General features: G+C 48.5%; 1 protein-coding gene across 3 annotated transcripts in view; it reads right to left on the bottom strand.

The window, feature by feature from the left end:
* Nucleotides 1-23,791, bottom strand: part of ABCF1 (ATP binding cassette subfamily F member 1) — a 484,546-nt gene that overhangs the window by 407,227 nt on the left and 53,528 nt on the right. For all 3 annotated transcript variants that reach the window (XM_069241960.1, XM_069241963.1, XM_069241962.1), the window contains exon 6: nucleotides 13,159-13,278. In XM_069241960.1, the coding sequence (XP_069098061.1) occupies nucleotides 13,159-13,278 (120 nt within the window). The remainder of the gene's footprint in view (nucleotides 1-13,158; nucleotides 13,279-23,791) is intronic.

The following is a 23,791-nucleotide window of genomic DNA, read 5'->3' as shown; positions in this document are numbered from 1 at the left end:
GAGTGTCCAAGAAGGTACCTGAGGGGGGACTCCCACAAAGGTGGTCAGGGTTCCCAACAGAAGAAAGAGGGGGGGAGATAAACTTGCAGATAAGGAACTCTCCAAAGGCCCCCAAAAGAATTCCCAGGGAGGGAGTGGCAACCCTTCCTTTTCCAGATTTGGGAAAAAGCCAGGGACATATGACAAGTCAGGGAAATCTAACCCCAAGTGCATGGAGTGTTACCAGTATGGTCACTATAAGGGCGATCCCCAGTGCCCCAAGGGGGCACCGTCCACTACTGGACAGGCACCTGGGTTGACTAGTGTAGCGCTCGGGGGGGGGGGAGGTGGGGGGGGGGGGGGGGGGAGATGGACCCAGATAGCTTTGGGGAACAGGTAGAGATTTCCCTAGTGTCCCTGGGAGAAGGAGAAATGGTGCCCAAGGCCCACATGCCCAAAAATACTTCCAAGTACCGGCAGTGGGTCACCATTGATGGGCAGAAGGTGGAGGCTCTGCGTGACACAGGAGCCAGTATGACTACTATCAAGAGTCAGCTGGTGTCAACAGAGCAGATAGTCCCTAACATTCCACCAGGTCATAGTCGCTGACAATCGCGAGAGTCACCTGCCGGTGACTCTGGTTCCCTTTGAGTGGGGGGGGGGGGGGGGGGGGGTCTCTGGTACTCTGAAAGTAGCTGTGAGTCCTGCCATGCCTGTAGATTGGCTGTTAGGCAATGATCTTGAGCATACTGCTTGGAAAGAAGTGGAGCTCAAGTCTCACCTGGAGATGTTAGGGTTACCGGAGTGGGTCTGCATGACTCCTCGGTCCATGGCTGACCGAGAGGGAAGTCAAGGGCGTCTGGAGCCTGGAGCGATGGCCCAGAGAGCTGCCAAGAGGAGGGACAAGGGGCGCGGGAAACCGGCCCCAGAAGTTCCCGCAGTGGCTGACGGGGCTCCTGAGGAGGAGGCTCCCGAGCCAACTGGGGAAGACATTGCCACCCTAGGTGACTTACCTGAGCTTGCTGACTGGCAAGTTGTGGGTGGACCCACCAGGGAGGAATTCTGCAAGGCGCAGAAAGAATGACCCACTCTGGAAGGTCTGAGGAAACAAGCCTCAAACCAGGCAGCGGGTGACTCCTCTGGCGATCACCACCTATACTGGGAGAATGATCTCTACAGTGAGCCTAAGGTTCCGGCCTTTGGGGCAGCACGTACGCTGGTGGTCCCCCAATGTTACCGAACCTTCCTACTGGGTCTGGCTCACGACATTCCCCTGGCAGGACATTTGGGGCAAGGCAAGACCTTTAACAGGCTTGTCACCCACTTTTATTGGCCCAAAATGAGGACACACTCAGATAAGTTCTGCAGCTCTTGTCCTACCTGCCAGGCCAGTGGTAAAGCAGGAAAAAGGGTTAAAACCCCCCTGATTCCACTTCCTGTCGTTGGCACCCCCTTTGAAAGGGTGGGCATCGACATTGTTGGTCCCTTGGATCCCAAAACTGCCTTAGGCAACAGGTTCATCCTGGTTTTGGTAGACCATGCCACCCGTTACCCAGAGGCAATCCCTCTGAGGACCGTAACTGCACCGGTGGTGACCAGAACTATGATGGGGATATTTACCCGTGTGGGATTCCCCAAGGAGATAGTGTCTGACCGAGGCACTAACTTCATGTCTGCATACATGAAGTCTCTGTGGGATGCGTGTGGTGTAACCTACAAGTTCACCATACCCTATCACCCCCAGTCTAATGGTCTTGTGGAGAGATTCAACAAGACCCTGAAAGGCATGATTGGTGGCCTCCCTGAGGCCATGAGGCGTAAGTGGGACGTCCTCTTACCCTGCCTTCTCTTTGCTTACAGAGAGGTCCCCCAGAGGGGGGTAGGGTTCAGTCCCTTTGAGCTTCTCTATGGGTATTCTGTCAGGGGACCCTTAAGCATTGTCAAGGAGGGATTGGAGAAATCTCCAAAGGCACCCCCTCAGGACGTGGTCAGCTACATGTTGGCCCTCCGCAACCAGATGACCCGCTTCTGGAAAGAGGCCCAAAGTAACCTTGAGGCCAGTCAAGAGGTAATGAAACACTGGTATGACCAGAAGGCCACCCTGGTAGAGTTTCAACCTGGAGACAAAGTGTGGGTAATGGAGCCAGTGGAGCCCAGAGCTCTCCAGGACCGCTGGTCTGGCCCATTTGAAATAAAGGAGCGGAAAGGAGAGGCCACTTACCTAGTGGACCTCCAAACCCCTAGGAATCCCCTAAGGGTGCTCCATGTGAACCGACTAAAGGCTCATTTTGAGAGGTCGGAGATCAACATGCTTCTGGTCACAGATGAAGGAATGGAAGAGGAGAGTGAACCTCTCCCCGGCCTCCTCTCTGCCCAAGAAGGTGATGGGTCAGTAAGCGGGGTCATTCTTTCTGACTCCCTGACTCTAAACCAGAAAGGAGACTGCTATGAGCTGTTGGATCAGTTCTCCCCCCTGTTCTCCCTTACTCCTGGACTGACCCACCTCTGTGTTCATGATATTGACACCGGTGACAGTCTCCCTGTGAAGAACAAAATTTACAGGTTGTCGGATAAGGTGAAGGCCAGCATCAAGGAGGAGGTCTCCAAAATGTTGACTCTAGGAGTCATCGAGAAATCCAGTAGTACCTGGGCCAGCCCAGTGGTGTTGGTCCCTAAGGCTACTGCCCCAGGTGCGAAGCCAGAACTCCGGTTCTGTGTGGACTACCGGGGTCTCAACTCAGTCACACGGACTGATGCTCACCCCATCCCCCGAGCAGATGAGCTCGTTGACAGGCTTGGCGCTGCCAAGTTCCTGAGTACGTTTGATCTTACTTCAGGGTACTGGCAGATCGCCCTGACTGAGGGGGCTAAGGAAAGATCCGCATTTTCAACCCCTGATGGCCATTACCAGTTCCGGGTGATGCCATTTGGATTGAAAAATGCCCCTGCTACCTTCCAACGGTTGGTTAACAGGGTCCTAGCTGGCAAGGATGCCTTCTGTGCAGCCTACCTGGATGACATAGCTGTCTACAGTTCCAGTTGAGAGGAACACCTGCTTCACCTCAAGGAAGTGCTTCAGGCCCTGCAACAGGCAGGCCTGACCATCAAGGCTAGTAAGTTTCAGATTGGGCAGGGTTCCGTGGTGTACTTGGGACACCTAGTGGGTGGTGGCAAGGTGCAGCCACTCCAGGCCAAGATTGAAACTATCAAGGCCTGGCAACCACCTCGAACGCAGACTGAGGTGAGAGCCTTTTTAGGCCTCACAGGATACTACCGCAGATTTGTCAAGGGCTATGGTACCATTGTGTCACCCTTGACAGAACTCACTTCCAAGAAACAACCTAGGTTGGTGAATTGGACAGAGGCTTGTCAGAAAGCCTTTGACGCCCTAAAGGAAGCCATGTGCACGGCCCCCGTGCTCAAGGCCCGACTACTCCCAGGAATTGATCATGCATACAGACGCTTCAGAGCATGGCATAGGGGCAGTTCTAGCACAGCTAAATGAGGAGGGCCTAGACCAACCAGTAGTCTTTATTAGCAGAAGGCTATTACCACGGGAACAGAGGTGGAGTGCTATTGAGAGAGAAGCTTTTGCTGTGGTCTGGGCACTGAAGAAGCTAAGACCCTACCTGTTTGGGACTCACTTCGGGTTCAGACAGACCACAGGGCCCTCAGATGGCTCATGCAGATGAGGGGTGAGAATCCAAAACTCTTGAGGTGGTCCATTTTCCTACAGGGGATGGACTTTACGGTGGAACATCGCCCAGGGGTTGACCACGCCAATGCTGATGGTCTCTCCAGACACTTCCGCCTTAGCGATGAGAGCTCCCAGGAGGTCGGGTAGCTCTCCCCACTTTCAGCTGGGGGGGAACACATGATAGACCTGACAGCCTTAGGGTAGTCACCCCTAACTTTTTGCCTGCCTCCCTCCACTTTTTGGACACTGTTTTTGCTGGCTTTTAGACTCTGCGCACTTTACCACTGCTAACCAGTGCTAAAGTGCATATGCTCTCTCCCTTAAAACATGGTAACCTTGAATCATACCTGAATGGACTATTAATTTACTTATAAGTCTCTAGTAATGTGCACTCTATGTGTATAGGGCCGGTAGATTAAATGCTACTAGTGGGCCTGCAGCACTAGTTGTGCCACCCACTTAAGTAGCCCCTTTTTCATTGTCTCATGCCTGCCATTGCAAGGCCTGTGTGTACATTTTCACTGTCACCTCGACTTGGCATTTAAAAGTACTTGCCAAGCCTAAAACTCCCCTTTCTCCACATATAAGTCACCTCTAATGTGTGCCCTAGGTAACCCCTAGAGCAGGGTGCTGTGTGGGTGAAAGGCAGGACATGTACCTGTGTAGTTAACATGTCCTGGTAGTGTAAAACTCCTTAATTCGTTTTTGCACTACTGTGAGGCCTGCTCCCTTCATAGGTTAACATTGGGGCTGCCCTCATACAGTATTGAAGTGGTAGCTGCTCATCTGAAAGGAGTAGGAAGGTCATATTTAGTATGGCCAGAATGGTAATATAAAATCCTGCTGACTGGTGAAGTTGGATTTAATATTACTATTCTAGAAATGCCACTTTTAGAAAGTGAGCATTTCTTTGCACTTAAATCTTTCTGTGTCTTACAATCCAAGTCTGGCTGGGCTTGGTTGACAGCTCCTTGTGCATTCACTCAGACACACCCCAAACACAGGGTACTCAGCCTCACTTGCATACATCTGCATTTTGAATGGGTCTTCCTGGGCTGGGAGGGTGGAGGGCCTGCTCTCACACAAAGGACTGCCACACTCCCTACTAGGACCCTGGCAGACAGGATTGAACTGAAAGGGGACGTGGTGCACTTCTTAGCCACTCTTTGAAGTCTCCCCCACTTCAAAGGCACATTTGGGTATAAAACAGGGCCTCTGCCCTACCTCATCAGACACTTGCTGGAGAAGAAACCTGAACCAGAAATTACATCCTGCCAAGAAGAACTGCCTGGCTGCTCAAAGGACTCACCTGTCTGCTTTCTACAAAGGACTGCTGCCTTGCTGTTGGCCTGCTACCTTGCTGAACTCTTCTCTGGCTGTGAAAGTGCTCTCCAAGGGCTTGGATTGAGCTTGCCTCCTGTTCCCTGAAGTCTCAGGACCAAAAAGACTTCTCTTTTTCACTTGGACGCTCCGTGCGCCGAAAATTTCGACGCACAGCTTGTACCGCGGAGAGAAAAATACCGCACACCGACGCTGATCGACGCAACGCTCTTGGGACGACCGGAAATCCGACGCACGGCTTCGCAAGGACAACGCCACCCGACCCCTAAGAGGAGAAATCGACGCGACGCCTGCCGTGAGATCGTAATTTCGACGCGCAGCCGGAAAACAAGCAGGAAAATCCACGCACAGACCCGGGACATCTGGTAATCCCTGCGACCCACAGAAAGACTGTCCGCACGCCGGAAAACGACGCACGACTTCCCCGCGTGGAAAACAACAACGCAAGTCTGTGTGTGCTGGGGAGAAATCGACGCACACACCCTTTTTCCACGCACCTCTTCCTTTGTGGCCCTCGGAGGAGATTTTTCCACTCCAAACCAGGTACTTGTGCTTGAAAGAGACTTTGTTTATATTCTAAAGACTTAAGACACTTTATATCACTTTTCAGTGATATCTCTACAATTTTCCATTGCAACTTTATTCTTTTGACCTACAATTATCCTGATAAATATTCTATATTTTTCTAAACACTGTGTGGTGTATTTTTGTGGTGCTATATGGTGGTATTGTATGATTTATTGCACAAATACTTTACACATTGCCTTCTAAGTTAAGCCTGACTGCTCGTGCCAAGCTACCAGAGGGTGGGCACAGGATAATCTTGGATTGTGTGTGACTTACCCTGACTAGAGTGAGGGCTTTTGCTTGGACAGGGGGTAACCTGACTGCCAACCAAAAACCCCATTTCTAACAACCGGTCACTGGCAGAAGGAGCTTCTTACAGTACCGGTCACTGGCAGAGGGAGCTTCTTACAGTACCGGACACTGGCAGAGGGAGCTTCTTACAGTACCGGACACTGGCAGAGGGAGCTTCTTACAGTACCGGACACTGGCAGAGGGAGCTTCTTACAGTACGGGACACTGTCAGGCGGAGATTCTTACAGTACCAGGGACTGGCGGGCGGAGATTCTTACAGTACCAGGGACTGGCGGGCGGAGATTCTTACAGTACCAGGGACTGGCGGGCAGAGCTTCTTACAGTACCAGACACTGGCAGGAGGAGCTTCTTACAGTACCAGACACTGGCAGGAGCTTCTTACAGTACCAGACACTGGCAGGAGGAGCTTCTTACAGTACCAGACTGTCAATAAAAAATACACTCATCTTCTTAGATCTGTAGAGCCAGCCTACTTTCCACAGGTGAAATATGTAAGCACTCAATACTTTTACTTCTCATCCTGGATCCATAGGTTAGCTAGCTTCCTATAAATAATTCAGAAATGCAATATGTACACACCAAGCTCACGGTCACAAACTGAGTTGTGAGGAGGATCTCTACTGCTACATGGCTCACGCCTCCGTGCTTACAGACAAGATATCATGCAATAGCAGCTGCAGAAAAGAAAGGAGTGCACACTAGACTGTGCGCCGCTACGAGGGGAGTGCGCGCCAGACTGTGCGGCGCTACGAGGGGAGTGCGCGCCAGACTGTGCGGCGCTACGAGGGGAGTGCGCGCCAGACTGTGCGGCGCTACGAGGGGAGTGCGCGCCAGACTGTGCGGCGCTACGAGGGGAGTGCGCGCCAGACTGTGCGGCGCTACGAGGGGAGTGCGCGCCAGACTGTGCGGCGCTACGAGGGGAGTGCGCGCCAGACTGTGCGGCGCTACGAGGGGAGTGCGCGCCAGACTGTGCGGCGCTACGAGGGGAGTGCGCGCCAGACTGTGCGGCGCTACGAGGGGAGTGCGCGCCAGACTGTGCGGCGCTACGAGGGGAGTGCGCGCCAGACTGTGCGGCGCCACGAGGGGAGTGCGCGCCAGACTGTGAGGCGCCAAGAGGTGAGTGCGCGCCAGACTGTGAGGCGCCAAGAGGTGAGTGCACACCAGACTGTGAGGCGCCAAGAGGTGAGTGCACACCAGACTGTGAGGCGCCAAGAGGTGAGTGCACACCAGACTGTGAGGCGCCAAGAGGTGAGTGCACACCAGACTGTGAGGCGCCAAGAGGTGAGTGCACACCAGACTGTGAGGCGCCAAGAGGTGAGTGCACACCAGACTGTGAGGCGCCAAGAGGTGAGTGCACACCAGACTGTGAGGCGCCAAGAGGTGAGTGCACACCAGACTGTGAGGCGCCAAGAGGTGAGTGCACACCAGACTGAGGCGCCAAGAGGTGAGTGCACACCAGACTGTGAGGCGCCAAGAGGTGAGTGCACACCAGACTGTGAGGCGCCAAGAGGTGAGTGCACACCAGACTGTGAGGCGCCAAGAGGTGAGTGCACACCAGACTGTGAGGCACTAAGAGACTAAGAGCGCCTCACAGTCTGGTGTGCAAAGAGATGAGTGCACACCAGACAGTGAGGCTTCTTACAGTACCTGGCACTGGCAGAAGGAGCTTCTTACAGTACCAGACACTGGCAGAATGAGCTTCTTACAGTACCAGACACTGGCAGAAGGAGCTTCTTACAGTACCAGACACTGGCAGAAGGAGCTTCTTACAGTACCCGGCACTGGCAGAAGGAGCTTCTTACAGTATTTTTTATTGCAAAAGGAAGTTGGACACCCTTAAGGCCTATACAGATGACCTTCAGATGATAGTTAAATTTGAACAGGAGTGACCTCTAGTCACTGACAACAAGCAAAGCAAATGGCATAGTGGAAACTCAGAAAACCAAAGGAAGATAACTTCTGGCTCATTTCAAGATATGCCATGGAAGACCCTTTAATTACAAAGGAGAGGTACCTGAGCTCATCTCTGTTGGATTAACTGCATGTTTGTACAGCATTCTTTTCTTTCTCTTGAGACTATCCACCATTACTGTTTGACCTGATTGATCTTGTTTGGTATTTTGCTATCTTCTTTAGAGGTTTTTCAAAGTTCTATTTGTTTTCCCCCTATTTGTTCCCGCTGACCTTTTCCTGGAGGCTGTCCATTTTTGTTTTGGCACCTAAGTATGATTCACACTGTTGCCTGCTCTATCTTAAGTGAAGCAGAAATGTGTCTGGGTAGAGTGCCCATTTTTTCTTCTGAATGAATACAGTTGAAGAGAATGGCTCAGCTTTCCCGCTCCCCAACCGTACAATCAAAAAAGAGGAACTGCCATGGGCTCCAGGTTTGCTTCTGAATTACGCCAACATATTTACGGGTTGCTCTGAGACAGCACACATGGAATGGCAGCCTATTCAGTAGAAGGGACAAAGGCATTTTTTGGGGACATTAAATAACTGACATCCTCCTGATCCGAAAAGGATGAGTCAAGGACCTTGGTGCACATTATTATACTTTTATGGATAGAAACCTCCAAATTATAAACTTTACATGAAAGACGAACAACAACAAAATAGTCTTTCCTGACATACAACTAGGTGTTGTCAACAACAAACTGGAAAGCAGACTTCATAGAAAGCCCACAGTAACAAGTTCCATTTTCATGCTGGTTCTACAGACAATGGATATAAAATTAACAATATGCATTTCATAAACGGATGAGAACTAAAAACTGAAGTGAAGAAGGCATCAGTGAGCATGAAGCAACTGAAACATCACTGCATTTCAAGGAAAAAGGCTACTATTCCAAAAACTTAGATGTGATCACACACACAGAGCAAGATACTTTCTCAAGAGACTGAGCTGCCAAAATATAGCAAGGAAAAGGACCACATGTTCACTATGCTATATAAATACCATGATATTTAAAAATATATATATTTTAAAAAGTATTAACCCAAAAAATGATATGATCACATTCCAGTCAGGGTTCATGAAACGATTTGGTATGCAACTAAAGAGGATAGAAAGTTGATCCAAAAGCCAACTTATTGTTTCAATTGTGGGCCTGCATCTATTGTGTACACGTCACAGATGTGAGACAAAAGTAAAATATAATAATTAGGGCATAAAGGACCTTGTAATAAGATATTCAAAAATTGCAATACAATTAATTGTTTTCTGATACTGTGCCTGTAACAGAGGTTCCCTAAAAGAACGCTGAACAAACATTAGAAGGAACACATCATGGCAATGAACGAGGACATTAGCTATTGTTTACAGAAAACGCCGCACGGTCAAGATCTGTCAAGCATCAAACTACTGGCGTTTCAACAAACTACCCAACTAAAGAGGCGATGATAAACAGTTACCGAAATCTATGGAAACCCATGGATTTAACATACTGTACAGTCTGAAACTCAGAACGTGAGACATCTCCCATGAAATGTTTTGTTTTTGAGACGTGTGTGCATGACATGTTTGCTAAGAGAATATGTTTTTTGTTACACTTGATATGGCAACATACCTTAAAGTCTGTTCCATCTGGATGTAGTTTTGGGCTAGGGTTCGAGTCTTCTCTAAAATGTAGTTTCTCAGATTATTTTTTTTTTTTTTTAAAAGCTTTCTTACTTATAATTTTTTTGTTGTTTCACAATCTAACTATCATGTACATATTCATTCCAATCTATTAATAGCGGAGTTTATATTGGCACCTAACTCTGCTTCACACTGTTGCGAGCTCTGCGTTCAGTGAATCGATATGTTTGCAGGGGGCGGGCAACTCCACTAGCTGGAGTGCCCTGGGGTGCTGTAACAAAGGGGGTGTTACAGTTCCTGCAGGGGGAGGTGAGAAGCACCTCCACCCAGTACAGGCTTTGTTACTAGCCACAGAGTGACAAAGGCACTCTCCCCATGTGGCCAGCAACATGTCTGGTGTGTGGCAGGCTGCTAAAACTAGTCAGCCCACACTGGTAGTCGGTTAAGGTTTCAGGGGGCATCTCTAAGATGCCCTCTGGGGTGTATTTTACAATAAAATGTACACTGGCATCAGTGTGCATTTATTGTGCTGAGAAGTTTGATACCAAACTTCCCAGTTTTCAGTGCAGCCATTATGGTGCTATGGAGTTCGTGCATGACAGACTCCCAGACCATATACTCTTATGGCTACCCTGCACTTACAATGTCTAAGGTTTTGCTTAGACACTGTAGGGGCATAGTGCTCATACACTTATGCCCTCACATATGATAAAGTGCACCCTGCCTTAGGGCTTTTAGGCCTACTAGAGGGGTGACTTATCTATGCCATAGGCAGTGTGAGGTTGGCATGGCACCCTGAGGGGAGTGCCATGAGGACTTAAGTCTTTTTATCCCCACCATCACACACAAGCTGGCAAGCAGTGTATCTGTGCTGACTGAGGGGTCCCCAGGGTGGCATAAGACATGCTGCAGCCCTTAGAGACCTTCCCTGGCATCAGGGCCCTTGGTACCAGGGGTACCAGTTACAAGGGACTTACCTGGATGCCAGGGTGTGCCAATTGTGGAAACAAAGGTACAGTTTAGGGAAAGAACACTGGTGCTGGGGCCTGGTTAGCAGGCCTCAGCACACTTTCAATCATAACTTGGCATCAGCAAAGGAAAAAAAGTCAGGGGGTAACCATGCCAAGGAAGCATTTCCTTACACTCTTTCTGCCTTCCATGTCTGATGTTTACTATGAAGCTGACGGCTCTTTCTGCCTTGCTTGTCTGATGTTTACTCTGAAGCTGACTGCTCTTTCTGCCTTCCACGTCTGATGCTTACTCTGAAGCCGATGGCTCTTTCTGCCTTCCTTCTCTGATGTTTACTCTGAAGCTGATGGCTCTTTCTGCCTTCCTTGTCTGATGTTTACTCTGAACCTGATGGCTCTTTCTACCTTCTTTGTCTGATGTTTACTATGAAGCTGACGGCTCTTTCTGCCTTTCTTGTCTGATGCTTACTCTGAAGCTGATGGCTCTTTCTGCCTTCCTTGTCTGATGCTCACTCTGAAGCTGACGGCTCTTTCTGACTTCCTTGTCTGATGTTTACTCTGAAGCTGATGGCTCTTTCCTTGTCTGATGTTTACTCTGAAGCTGATGGCTCTTTCTGCCTTCCACGTCTGATGCTTACTCTGAAGCTGATGGCACTTTCTGCCTTCCTTGTCTGATGTTTACTCTGAACCTGATGGCACTTTCTGCCTTCCTTGTCTGATGTTTACTCTGAAGCTGATGGCACTTTCTGCCTTCCATGTCTGATGTTTACTTTGAAGCTGATGGCTCTTTCTGCCTTCCTTGTCTGATGTTTACTATGAAGCTGAAGGCTCTTTCTGCCTTCCTTGTCTGAGGTTTACTCGGACGCTGATGGCTCTTTCTGCGCCCTCCCCATCTGCGGTTTACTATGAATTTGATCGCTTTCTGCCCTCCGTATCTGCAGTTTATTATGAAGCTGTGGTATACCACTTGTGATGCCATTTACTCTCAAGCAGCTGTTTCAACAATCCTGACCTGCAACTACATGTACGAGGGGTCTGCGACAATCAAGGACAAAAAAAACAACATGCACTCAACTCTGACTGGGAGACAATTTTACAATTTAAACCAAGATCATTTTTTGAATAAACATTGCCCCCCAGATTCAGTAACTCATACATAGACTTAACAAGGATGTTCTCACAACTCATGTCTGAGAAGATGTTTGCAAAGGACAGAACCGTTGCTGCTGGCTATCTTTCTCCAACTGGGTTCAATCTAATGTTAGCCCGAAACTTGTCAGTTAACATGAACCCGAGACTAATCCTGTTACACGAATCTGAAACTAGTCCTGGTAACATTAACATGAAACTAGTCCTGCTAACATGTGCCCGAAACTAGTCCATTTAACATGAGCCTGAAATTAGTCCTGCTAACATGAATTCGAGAACATGAATTCAAGACTAGTCCTGTTAACATAACCCTGAGACTAATGACCCTGAGGCTAGTCCTGTTAACATGAGCTTGACACTAGTCCTGTTTACATGAAAAGGAGACTAGTCCTGTTCACATGAACCCGAGACTAGTCCCGTTAACATGAACCAGAGACCACTCCTCGTAATATGAACCCAAGGCTAGTCCTCTTAATTTAAACCCGGGACTAGTCATCTTACTATAAACCCAGGACTAGTCCTATTACATGAGCCTGAAACTATTCCTATTAACATGAACCCAAGACTAGTCCCAGGACCACCAAGGTTCAGGGGACTCAACCCTTGGAGGGGAGTCCAGGCTGACCATCAGCAGTCGGTAGAGCCAGCAGAAGCAGTCGCAGCCCATACAGGCAACCCACTGGCAGCAGCCACAGTAAGTTGCAGTGAGGCCCAATCAGCACACCTGGAGGTGAGTCCCTGTAGCTGGAGCAGCAGAGAAGAGACGGTCCTTGCAAGGATGAAGGGATGGAGGCCAGGGCTACTCAGAGCCTGAAGATCCCTTGGAGCAGGAGACAACAAGCCTTGGTTGCTGCAAGAGTTGCGGTGCTCAGGGGTACTGTCCTGCAAGGAGAGGCAAGGGCTCGCCGTCTCCCAAAGTGGACAGAGGGGACCAAGGGAAACCCTCCAGACCACCACCTTTGTTTTTTCACTCAATACACACACACACACACACACACACACACACACACACACACACAGAGGAATCATACATGACTTTGCCAATTTGCTTTACGGATATGCCAGATGATGAAACAATCTAATCAAGGTGCCAGTGTTTATAATATGAGGAGAAAGACACCGTGTGGGACACAGAATACTTGAAAATTAACCTAACTGAAGTACACTGCATTGAACAGGACGCATGTAAGCTCATCTTGAATTGTGAAATTACACGGATAATAAACACTGTAAATTTATCAAAAGAATTGGATTCCTGAATGACAAACAGATTTCATAAAACGGGTGTTGCAAGTCGTTGAATCTGAGGATAACAATTAACGACCTATCAGCAAGATAAAAGAAAATACAAAGCATCAAAGACAGAAATGCAAAGAACGATGAATGCCACAAGAGGATAACTTTGTTTGTTCTTGTTGATCAGGCATCCAATTTTCATTTTTTTATTTGTATTATTTTGTACTTTTTGTCTATTATTACAACCCTCTGTGCTGCGTGGCTTAGAAACCTCCCTTTCGTGCCTCCACCACCTCAGGTAATGCTCCTCCATACCACGTGTACAGACTCACCTTGGCCTTCTTGTTTTTGTCAGCCTTGGCTGGCTTTCGCTCCTCTTCGTCCTCATCATCATCTTCATTATCATCATCTTCACTCTGATCCTGGCTCAGGGCAGCAAAGATATTCCCTCCCTAAAAGGAAGAGCAGTGCGATTAAAACAAGTAGCACCTTTATTTCCAACATGTCTTGTTGCATGCACACAATTCCAAGGAGCAGGGCACCGTTTACAGTAACCATCGTCAAAGCAGAGGCACTGGGTGCATTATATGTAGAACGTGTGCGTGTCCGGTTCACAGCAAGCTACAGAAACTACAATGTGCAACGGCATCCACCTAGGACGTGACAGAAGACAACATGCCGTACAGTTACATTTACAATCTAAAGCGCAGAGATTAAGAGAGTCACTGAGCTACCATGCAATGTTTCCCAAGTGCAGAGGCCAGTATTAGATCCCAGGCCCCACTGATCCAAAAAGGACCTCTTAAGTAATGTGGTCCTCGCATGACGTACTGGCATACAGAGTGTAAAGCCCGCAGGGAAGATTTAGACGATTATTCTTAGTCGGTTCCCAGACCATAATTCTAAATATGTTTCTTTACAGTCATTTCAGTTCTCCATCATAGCTAACTGGTCTGAATCCCTAAGCAAAATATTGTTCCTGCAAACCTGCAGGATTTTTACATTTGAAGTAAAAATAAAATATAAAGAAAACATGCCAACAGGAGCCAACATGTTTGAACCTTTGTTTTTCATTTTAGTTTTCTTTTCAATCTAAAACCCTATAGTTTCATCTCATCTGCAACCGAGTCGTCCTCTCCCTGGCGTTACGAGTTGGACTGAACTTTCTCCTGCCACCTGTGAAGCAGATTACTGTGAAGCTTATTCCAAGCTCTCCTAGCTTTCAGCCGGACCCTTGTCCAGTCAGCCAAAACAATCGGTGGCTCAGGTGGTTGAACATCTTTTTGTAACACTGCTTTTTTACATTCTTGAACAGTGTGCGACAGTTGGAAAGCTGCTTGGATTGTCCCACTGCAGAACCTGCAACTCTACTAACCTACATTAGGGTTATTTTATTTACTCTTACTGGCAGCTAAACTCACTGAACATTTTGATAATGGTCACCTGCCTTCGTACTTTGAAGTCTGCCACTATTTTCAATGTAGTTTGCGATGCAACCTGAGCATTGAAACCACAGTTGCAATGGTCAGTTATCACATCTGCATGGTTATGGACATTAAAAGTGTTACGTTACTGCTTTATTTACAGGGAACTTTCTGCATTGTGTCCTGTGACATTCGGCTAAATCAGCTCTTGGGCATTGGTGTCAAGGAATCCCTATGTAACTGGTTTCATTTGTTTCTGTCCAATCGTTCCCAGCCTGTAACTTCTGCTCCTCGGGTGAGCGCCAAGGCTCGGTGCTCAGTTCATTACTGTTTAATTTATATGTTTCACTGTTGGCTAATCTTATTAACTTTTTCAGTTTCTGATTTTCTGCCTGTGTAGATGACATTCGAATATTGAGATTAAAGGGGGAAGAGCGGGTGCTTCTGGCTCATTTTATGACTTATTTGTGAATCTCAGCCACCTGGATGAAAGCTAACTCTCTATCCTTAAATGGTGAGAAGATGGAAATGCCAGTTTTTCGCAATTCCTTTTTGTGGACTTCGGTTTGGTTCCTAGATATGTTAGGACCCCATCCATCACCTTCTCCAACAGCTCACAACCGAGGCATAACTATCAAAAGGCAGTAGTTTGCGCCCCATATTAACAAGCTTACTGCTATCTAATTTCTCCCGAAGATCAGTCAGAAAAGGTCTGCTTTTTTGCCATGCTCTGCCAGAAAACTTTGATTTACATGCAGATTATGTTGAGGTTAGATTACTGCACTGCCTCATGTGCAGGTCTTTGCTATTACCTGGCTCAGAAGGCATTGCTGGGTCTAAGCAAGAAGAAAGTAAGTTACCTGTAACTGTAGTTTTCCAGTATTGGACACTTCCACAGATTCACATGCTTGAATACTTCCCCGTCGTCAAGATGGGAGTCCCCGGTGGAATATAAAACCAGGCCTGAAGATGTATGCACACAATACATGAAGTCGACCTCAATACAATAACCCATCAGTCGTTTTGTAATAAGACCCAAACTCAAACTTAAACCAATCAGATTGCCTCACCCCGCTAGAACCTCCTGTGAGGAGCTGCCTTCCCTCAGATTTTCCGAGCACTGAAGTGCTGAAATAACCCAGCACACTGAAGAGAAGGTGAGCTCCTTCGGGGAGGCGGGCGGGCCGCATGTGAATCTATGAAAGTGTCCAATACTGGAGAACTACAGTCACAGGTAAGTAACTTATTTCTTACTCCAGTATTGGAACTTTCATAGATTCACATACTTGAATAGAGTAGCAAGCAGTAAGTAACACATTTTCTATACCAAGAAATACTGTCTATGTCAATTATAAAGAGTGTCATGAGACAGTTACATGCAGAGCAATAAAATGACGCTGCAAACACAAATATCTGAGTATGCAAGAAAGGTACGTTAATCACAACCAGAAAATGTGATTAAATCAGAAGCGGATGGCGGGAAACAAATAGCTCACCTTATCCGAACAAACATCTAAGAACTGCTTGACCCACCGCGGCATCATGGAGCGATTCAGCATCCAGGCAGTAGTGCTTCGTGAAGGCGTGCGTTGTCCTCCAAGTGGCTGCACGACAGACGTCTGGAAGGGACACTCCAGAGAAGAGTGCACAAGAAGTGGCACTGCTCGTGTAGAATGTGCATGAACTTTATTATCCAGCGGTCAACCAGCTTTTTGGTGGCAAAAGGCTATGGCACTAGAAATCCATCTGGTGATGGTTTGTTTAGAGACAGGAAGCCCTCTCCTGGGCGCACTAAATGCCACAAACAGCTGACTGGATCTTCTGATTGAGGATGTCTGCTGCAAATAAAATTTAAGGCATTGCTTGATGTCCAAAGAATGCAGCGATCTTTCTGCCCCAGTCTGGGGCCGTGGAAAGAAAGTCTTTAGGACCACTGGCTCGTTCATATGGAAATCAGTTGGCACCTTTGGGATGAATTTCGGGTTTGTCCGTAGGATGACTGTCGTCTGTAAACCTCATGAAAGGCTCTTGGATGGTAAAGGCTTGAATCTCGCTTACTCTGCGAGCAGATGTCAACGCTAATATGAGCGCTCCCTTCCAGGTAAGATACTTAATGTCTGATTTGTGAATAGGTTCGAATGGCTCCTTCAACAACTGAGTTAGGACTGTATTCAGCTGCCAAGATGGAGGAGGTTGTTTGGCTGAAGAAAAGGATCGGAATAATCCCTTTATAAACTGCTTTATCAGTCTATGAGACCAGAGAGACGGTCCTTTGGATGGTCGCCTATATCTGGAGATAGCAGCTAAGTGGACCTTAATGGAAGCATGGGCGAGACTAGACTTCGCCAGTTGGGGAAGGTACAGTAAAACCTTTTCTGGAGCAGATGTAAGCAGATGAACACCATTCGCAGAACACCATAAACAAAACCGCTTCCATTCTAATGTATATGTCTTATTGGTGCTATCTGCACGAGCTTTAGCTAAAACTGTTTGACAGTCCATGGGAATGTTTAGATGGCCGAATTCATTGAACTCAGGAGCCATGCACATAACCCGAGATGCTTCGGATCCGAATGCCTCACTTGGCCCTGGCTGATGGTGAGCAGGTCCGGAATAGGTGCTATTAAGAGGACACGAGGATAGCAACAGAAGCTTCGTGTACCACGGTTGACGTGGCTAAGCTGGAGCAATTAGAATTATCTGGCAGGGCTCCGATTTGATCTTGCTGATGACCCGAGGATGAAGGGGTATCGGAGGAAAGGCGTAGGCAAAAATCCCTGACCATGCTATCGAAAGGGCATTGCACCACGACCCTGGTTGATGATGCCAGCTTGCATAAAACCGGCATTTCGCATTCTGAGGCGTCGCAAAGAGGTACAGGTTCGGTGTCCCCCACCTGCAGAAGACAGAATCCAGCACTGTTTGGTTCAGCTCCCACTTGTGTGAAGATGTGCTTAGCCTGCTTAGTGAGTCTGCTGTGGTGTTGCTGGCCCCCAGGAAATGTTCTGCCCGTATGTGCACTGAATTCTGAATGCACCAGGTCCAGATGAGCTGAGCTTCTGTGGAAAGTAAGCGAGACCGAGTTCCGCCTTGCTTGTTTATGTAGTGCATGGTGGTGTATTGTCCGTCCAGACCAGCACCAATGAACCTAGGATTCTCGGTAGAAAAGCTTGTAGTGCAAGGTACACAGCTCTGAGTTCGAGGAGGTTGATCTGCAGCGTCGCATGAGAATTGGGCCATCTGCCACTGACTAGCTGATCTTGGAGACATGCTCCTCCCACCCCTCCATTGAAGCATCTGTCATGATGGTGAACGGAGGGATTTGATTCAGGAACTCCACACCTACTGAAATGTTTGCAGGCGTTGACCACCACTAGAGGGAGTGGACCATCCTTGGTGTTACGTGAATGATGTCCCCAAAAGACCCTTGTGCCAGCTTCCACTGTTTGTCGAGCTCTTCCTGTAGAGGGCGCATCTGAAGACGACAGTGTGGAACTAGGTTGATATAGGAGGACATCATCCCCAGTAATGATTTGAACCTCCGAACTGAAAGATACTTTTTTCTTCTAACTGATTTTGCCAAGGTCAAAAGCTTGAGTTGGCGTTCTTCCGCAGGAAAGGCTTTTACAAGAGTTGTATCCAATATAGATCCCAGAAACACTATCTGTAAGGAAATGCCTCCTTGGCATGGTTGCCCCCTGACTTTTTGCCTTTGCTGATGCTATGTTTACAATTGAAAGTGTGCTGAGGCCTGCTAACCAGGCCCCAGCACCAGTGTTCTTTCCCTAACCTGTACTTTTGTATCCACAATTGGCAGACCCTGGCATCCAGATAAGTCCCTTGTAACTGGTACTTCTAGTACCAAGGGCCCTGATGCCAAGGAAGGTCTCTAAGGGCTGCAGCATGTCTTATGCCACCCTGGAGACCTCTCACTCAGCACAGACACACTGCTTGCCAGCTTGTGTGTGCTAGTGAGAACAAAACGAGTAAGTCGACATGGCACTCCCCTCAGGGTGCCATGCCAGCCTCTCACTGCCTATGCAAGTATAGGTCAGTCACCCCTCTAGCAGGCCTTACAGCCCTAAGGCAGGGTGCACTATACCATAGGTGAGGGTACCAGTGCATGAGCATGGTACCCCTACAGTGTCTAAACAAAACCTTAGACATTGTAAGTGCAGGGTAGCCATAAGAGTATATGGTCTGGGAGTTTGTCAAACACGAACTCCACAGCACCATAATGGCTACACTGAAAACTGGGAAGTTTGGTATCAAACTTCTCCGCACAATAAATGCACACTGATGCCAGTGTACATTTTATTGCAAAATACACCCCAGAGGGCACCTTAGAGGTGCCCCCTGAAACTTAACCGACTGTCTGCGTAGGCTGACTAGTTCCAGCAGCCTGCCACACTAGAGACATGTTGCTGGCCCCATGGGGAGAGTGCCTTTGTCACTCTGAGGCCAGTAACAAAGCCTGCACTGGGTGGAGATGCTAACACCTCCCCCAGGCAGGAGCTGTAACACCTGGCGGTGAGCCTCAAAGGCTCACCCCTTTGTCACAGCCCAGCAGGGCACTCCAGCTTAGTGGAGTTGCCCGCCCCCTCCGGCCACGGCCCCCACTTTTGGCGGCAAGGCTGGAGGGAACAAAGAAAGCAACAAGGAGGAGTCACTGGCCAGTCAGGACAGCCCCTAAGGTGTCCTGAGCTGAGGTGACTAACTTTTAGAAATCCTCCATCTTGCAGATGGAGGATTCCCCCAATAGGGTTAGGATTGTGACCCCCTCCCCTTGGGAGGAGGCACAAAGAGGGTGTACCCACCCTCAGGGCTAGTAGCCATTGGCTACTAACCCCCCAGACCTAAACACGCCCTTAAATTTAGTATTTAAGCGCTACCCTGAACCCTAGAAAAATTAGATTCCTGCAACAACAAGAAGAAGGACTGCCTAGCTGAAAACCCCTGCAGAGGAAGACCAGAAGACAACAACTGCCTTGGCTCCAGAAACTCACCGGCCTGTCTCCTGCCTTCCAAAGAACTCTGCTCCAGCGACGCCTTCCAAAGGGACCAGCGACCTCTGAATCCTCTGAGGACTGCCCTGCTTCGACGACGACAAGAAACTCCCGAGGACAGTGGACCTGCTCCAAAAAGACTGCAACTTTATCCAAAGGAGCAGCTTTAAAGAACCCTGCAATCTCCCCGCAAGAAGCGTGAGACTTGCAACACTGCACCCGGCGACCCCGACTCGGCTGGTGGAGAACCAACACCTCAGGGAGGACCCCCGGACTACTCTACGACTGTGAGTACCAAAACCTGTCCCCCCTGAGCCCCCACAGCGCCGCCTGCAGAGGGAATCCCGAGGCTTCTCCTGACCGCGACTCTCTGAAACCTAAGTCCCGACGCCTGGAAAAGACCCTGCACCCGCAGCCCCCAGGACCTGAAGGACCGGACTTTCACTGCAGAAGTGACCCCCAGGAGTCCCTCTCCCTTGCCCAAGTGGAGGTTTCCCCGAGGAAGCCCCCCCCTTGCCTGCCTGCAGCGCTGAAGAGATCCCTTGATCTCTCATTGACTTCCATTGCGAACCCGACGCTTGTTCTAACACTGCACCCGGCCGCCCCCGCGCCGCTGAGGGTGAAATTTCTGTGTGGGTTTGTGTCCACCCCGGTGCCCTACAAAACCCCCCTGGTCTGCCCTCCGAAGACGCGGGTACTTACCTGCTGGCAGACTGGAACCGGGGCACCCCCTTCTCTCCATTGAAGCCTATGCGTTTTGGGCACCACTTTGAACTCTGCACCTGACCGGCCCTGAGCTGCTGGTGTGGTAACTTTGGGGTTGCTCTGAACCCCCAACGGTGGGCTACCTTGGACCAAGAACTGAACCCTGTAAGTGTCGTACTTACCTGGTAAAACTAACAAAAACTTACCTCCCCCAGGAACTGTGAAAATTGCACTAAGTGTCCACTTTTAAAATAGCTATTTGTGAATAACTTGAAAAGTATACATGCAATTGAAATGATTCAAAGTTCCTAATGTACTTACCTGCAATACCTTTCAAACAAGATATTACATGTTAAATTTGAACCTGTGGTTATTAAAATAAACTAAGAAAAGATATTTTTCTATAACAAAACCTATTGGCTGGATTTGTCTCTGAGTGTGTGTACCTCATTTATTGTCTATGTGTATGTACAACAAATGCTTAACACTACTCCTTGGATAAGCCTACTGCTCGACCACACTACCACAAAATAGAGCATTAGTATTATCTATTTTTACCACTATTTTACCTCTAAGGGGAACCCTTGGACTCTGTGCATGCTATTCCTTACTTTGAAATAGCACATACAGAGCCAACTTCCTACACTATCCTTCTGGTAGGTTGAAGCTGTGACTTCTCTGTTGAGAGTGAGACCTAGTTGTTGGAAAAGACGTAACGTGGTCGTGAGGGAGTGACGTAGAGTAGAGATATTCAGAGGCTTTAGTAACCAATCGTCCAGATATGGGAATACCTGGTGCTCGAGACGTCTCAGATATGCAGCCACTGGGGTTAAGCACTTTGTGAAAATCCGGGAGGCGGATTGGAGTCCGAAGGGAAGCACTCTGAACTGAAAGTGCTGGCCAGCTACCATGAATCTCAGAAATGTCCTGTGCTTGGGGTGAATGGGAACGTGGAAATACGCACCCTGAAGATCTAGGGAAGCCATTAAGTCGCCTCTGTTGAGAAGCTGTAGTACGTCCTTCAAAAGTTACCATTCGAAAGGATTGTTTTTTTGAGATATTTGTTGTGCTGCCTAAGATCCAGGATGGGTCTCCACAGACTGGACTTCTTTCTGATGAGGAAGAATCAAGAGTAAAAACCCTCTTCCTCGCTGCGAAGAGGTACCACCTCCATCGCCCCTTTGGACAACATTCTCGCTATCTCTAGAAGGAGAAGGCGCAGATGTTGTTGGCACTCACGGGAAGGTGGAGTTTCAGGAGGTCTGGAAGTGAATTCTAGTAGATGGCCATGAGTTATGAAGTCCAGAACCCACTTGTCGCTTGTGATCTGACTCCAGCGACTTAGGTGACAAGACAAGGAGGGAGGGGTAGCCGGCCCCTGGAGGCTGTCATTGCCTGTGCGAGGCATCCTTGGATTGTCATCCCGATCTTCCTCTAGGAGGAGGTCTGCTGTATGCTGTCGCCGAAGGCTGCCTTTGATGGTACTTGGGTCTGGATTACTGATACTGGGAGTAGGCTGGATAGCGAAAGGACTGGTAGCCACCTCGAAAAGAGGAGTGGCCTCTACCCCTGGCTCACCGAAAGGGAATATGCTTGTACTGTAGGGATCCCAACGACCTGGCAGTATCAGTCTTGAACGCCTGAAGGGCATCGTCGACATGCTTGCCAAACAGGTCTTGGTCATCGTACGGGAGATCCAGGATCTTTGTTTGGACATCAGGCCTGAAATTAGTGGCTTTGAGCCATCCCTGGCGCCTTAAGACGGCTGAACCGGCCAGAAGCCTAAATCCTATGGACGCAATGTCCAGGGTTCAGTCAATTACTTCTGCAGAGGTTCGCTGACCCTCTATAATGATCTTTTTTGCGTCCGACTTGTTGGTATCTAAAAGATCCTCTACAGAGTGGGAGATGTCAGACCACAGCTGCCTGTCGTATCTGCCCAGTAGTGTCAATGAATTTGCTGCACGGACCACAATTGCCGACATAGAAGAGAACCTCTTTCCAATATTGTCCAGGCGCCTTCCGTCCTTATCAGGAGGGGCAGATAAAGGCACTGAAGGGTTCTTGGAGCATCTCTGGGCAGCCTGGGAACCCACAGAGTCTGGTTTAGGGTGACCCACTAGGCACGCTGGAGCGTCTTCTGTTGCCTTATACTTTTTATCCAGCTTTGGTACCAACGCTGGTACTATCGCCAGGTTTTTCATAATTTTCAGCCCCTGACTCCAGGCATGGTCAATGATTGGAACAGTCCTAACGGATTTTCTGTGCAGCTCTTTAAAATCATACAGAAAACAGTCCTGCTACGTAGATGGCAACTGCAGCTCAAACCTCACTGCAGCTTTCTCTAAGAGGTTATGGAAAGAGCCAATATCCTCAGGAGGAGATTCGACTGCTAATGGCTCTGGAGAAGGGGGTGCCGGGAGCACATACTCATCCCATTCGCCTTGGTCGGAGAGAACCTCTCCTTCCTCTGCCGCTTCATCAGAAGAGGCCTGGACCTGAGGACTCTGCAGAGCCTGAAGAGGAACTTGCGGCGGCGTAGGAAAAGCTGGCAGAGGTGCCGGAGTAGCTGGAGCAGAAACTGCTGGCATGGGATCTTTCCTCGGTTGAGGGTAAAAGCGTTCTCTGTAGTCCGCCAACATAGCCTGGAGTTCGGACACCAGACCAGAGGGCAGAGATACTGTTCCCTGCTGTTGTGGTACTGGGTCATAGTACTGTTGCCCATAATACAAATTGTCGTCTGAGTACTCCTGGCATTTCACATGTAGCTGTGAAGGACTTCTAGCTACTCCAAACATTGTATCTTGATCTGAGCCCTCATCATCGTCATCTAAAAACCTAGATGGCAAGAGTCTTGAAATTTTGCTCGGAGATGTAACAGTGGGTGTTAAACGAGCTTTAGAGAGGTTTTTAAGCGGAGTATGTTGAGCAGGTTGACCCAAAAGGAACGTAGATGGTCTTTGTCTTTTCGTTGGAAGCAATACTGGTGTTGAAGACAAGAAACCACTTGCTGTCGCCGACTAGGGTATCGCCGACGGCGCAGAGCTAGGCTTCTTAAACCTGTCAAGCACTTTAGGAGGAGGAGTAGGCAGCTCTGAAGCAGTTTTCTTTGCTTTTTTGAGGGATTCTGTACCCAGTCTTTTCTTCAGTGGAGAGCCATGCTTTGATGTCTTTTTCCTAGGTGGCTCTTGCCCCTCAGAACTTTCTTGTTTTCTTTTAAGAGGTGTTTTAGGGGCAGAAATAGAAGAAGAAGAGGCACTGTCCTCATCTGAGACAGTGTCCAGTCTTACCTCTCTGCAGCCACAAAAGAAGGCAACCCTCTCTGTCCTCCAGGGTCTTGGTAGAAAACTTCCTGCAGATTTAACAGTCCTTAGTCTTGTGGCTGGGGTACAGGCAGTAAATATACTCCTCATGTGGATCCTCCACATATAATCAATTTTTTAAGCATGAGGCACAGGATCTGAAAGGCCTTTCTTTGGTGCCTTTGACATGGCAGCCAGTATGAATCACCAGAGTAGATAGAAATATCCAAAAGCTGTAGAAACAGGTCTTCTGACAGGAGACTCCTCAGCACAACATGCGGTGGAACATCTGAGGGAAGGCAGCTCCTCACAGGAGGGTCTAGAGGGGTGAGGCAATCTGATTGGCTTAAGTTTGGGTCTTTTTACAAAACGACTATGATGGGTTATTGTATTGAGGCTTACTTCATGTATTGTGTGCATACATCTTCAAGCCTGGTTTTACATTCCACCGGGGACTCCCATCTCGACGAGGGGGAAGTATTCAAGCATGTGAATCTATGAAAGTTCCAATACTGGAGTAACAACTAC

Source organism: Pleurodeles waltl, chromosome 6, assembly GCF_031143425.1.
Source record: "Pleurodeles waltl isolate 20211129_DDA chromosome 6, aPleWal1.hap1.20221129, whole genome shotgun sequence".
Taxonomy (NCBI): domain Eukaryota; kingdom Metazoa; phylum Chordata; class Amphibia; order Caudata; family Salamandridae; genus Pleurodeles; species Pleurodeles waltl.
The sequence above is the reverse complement of the archived record's forward strand: the minus strand, read 5'-3'. Positions and strand labels throughout refer to the sequence as shown.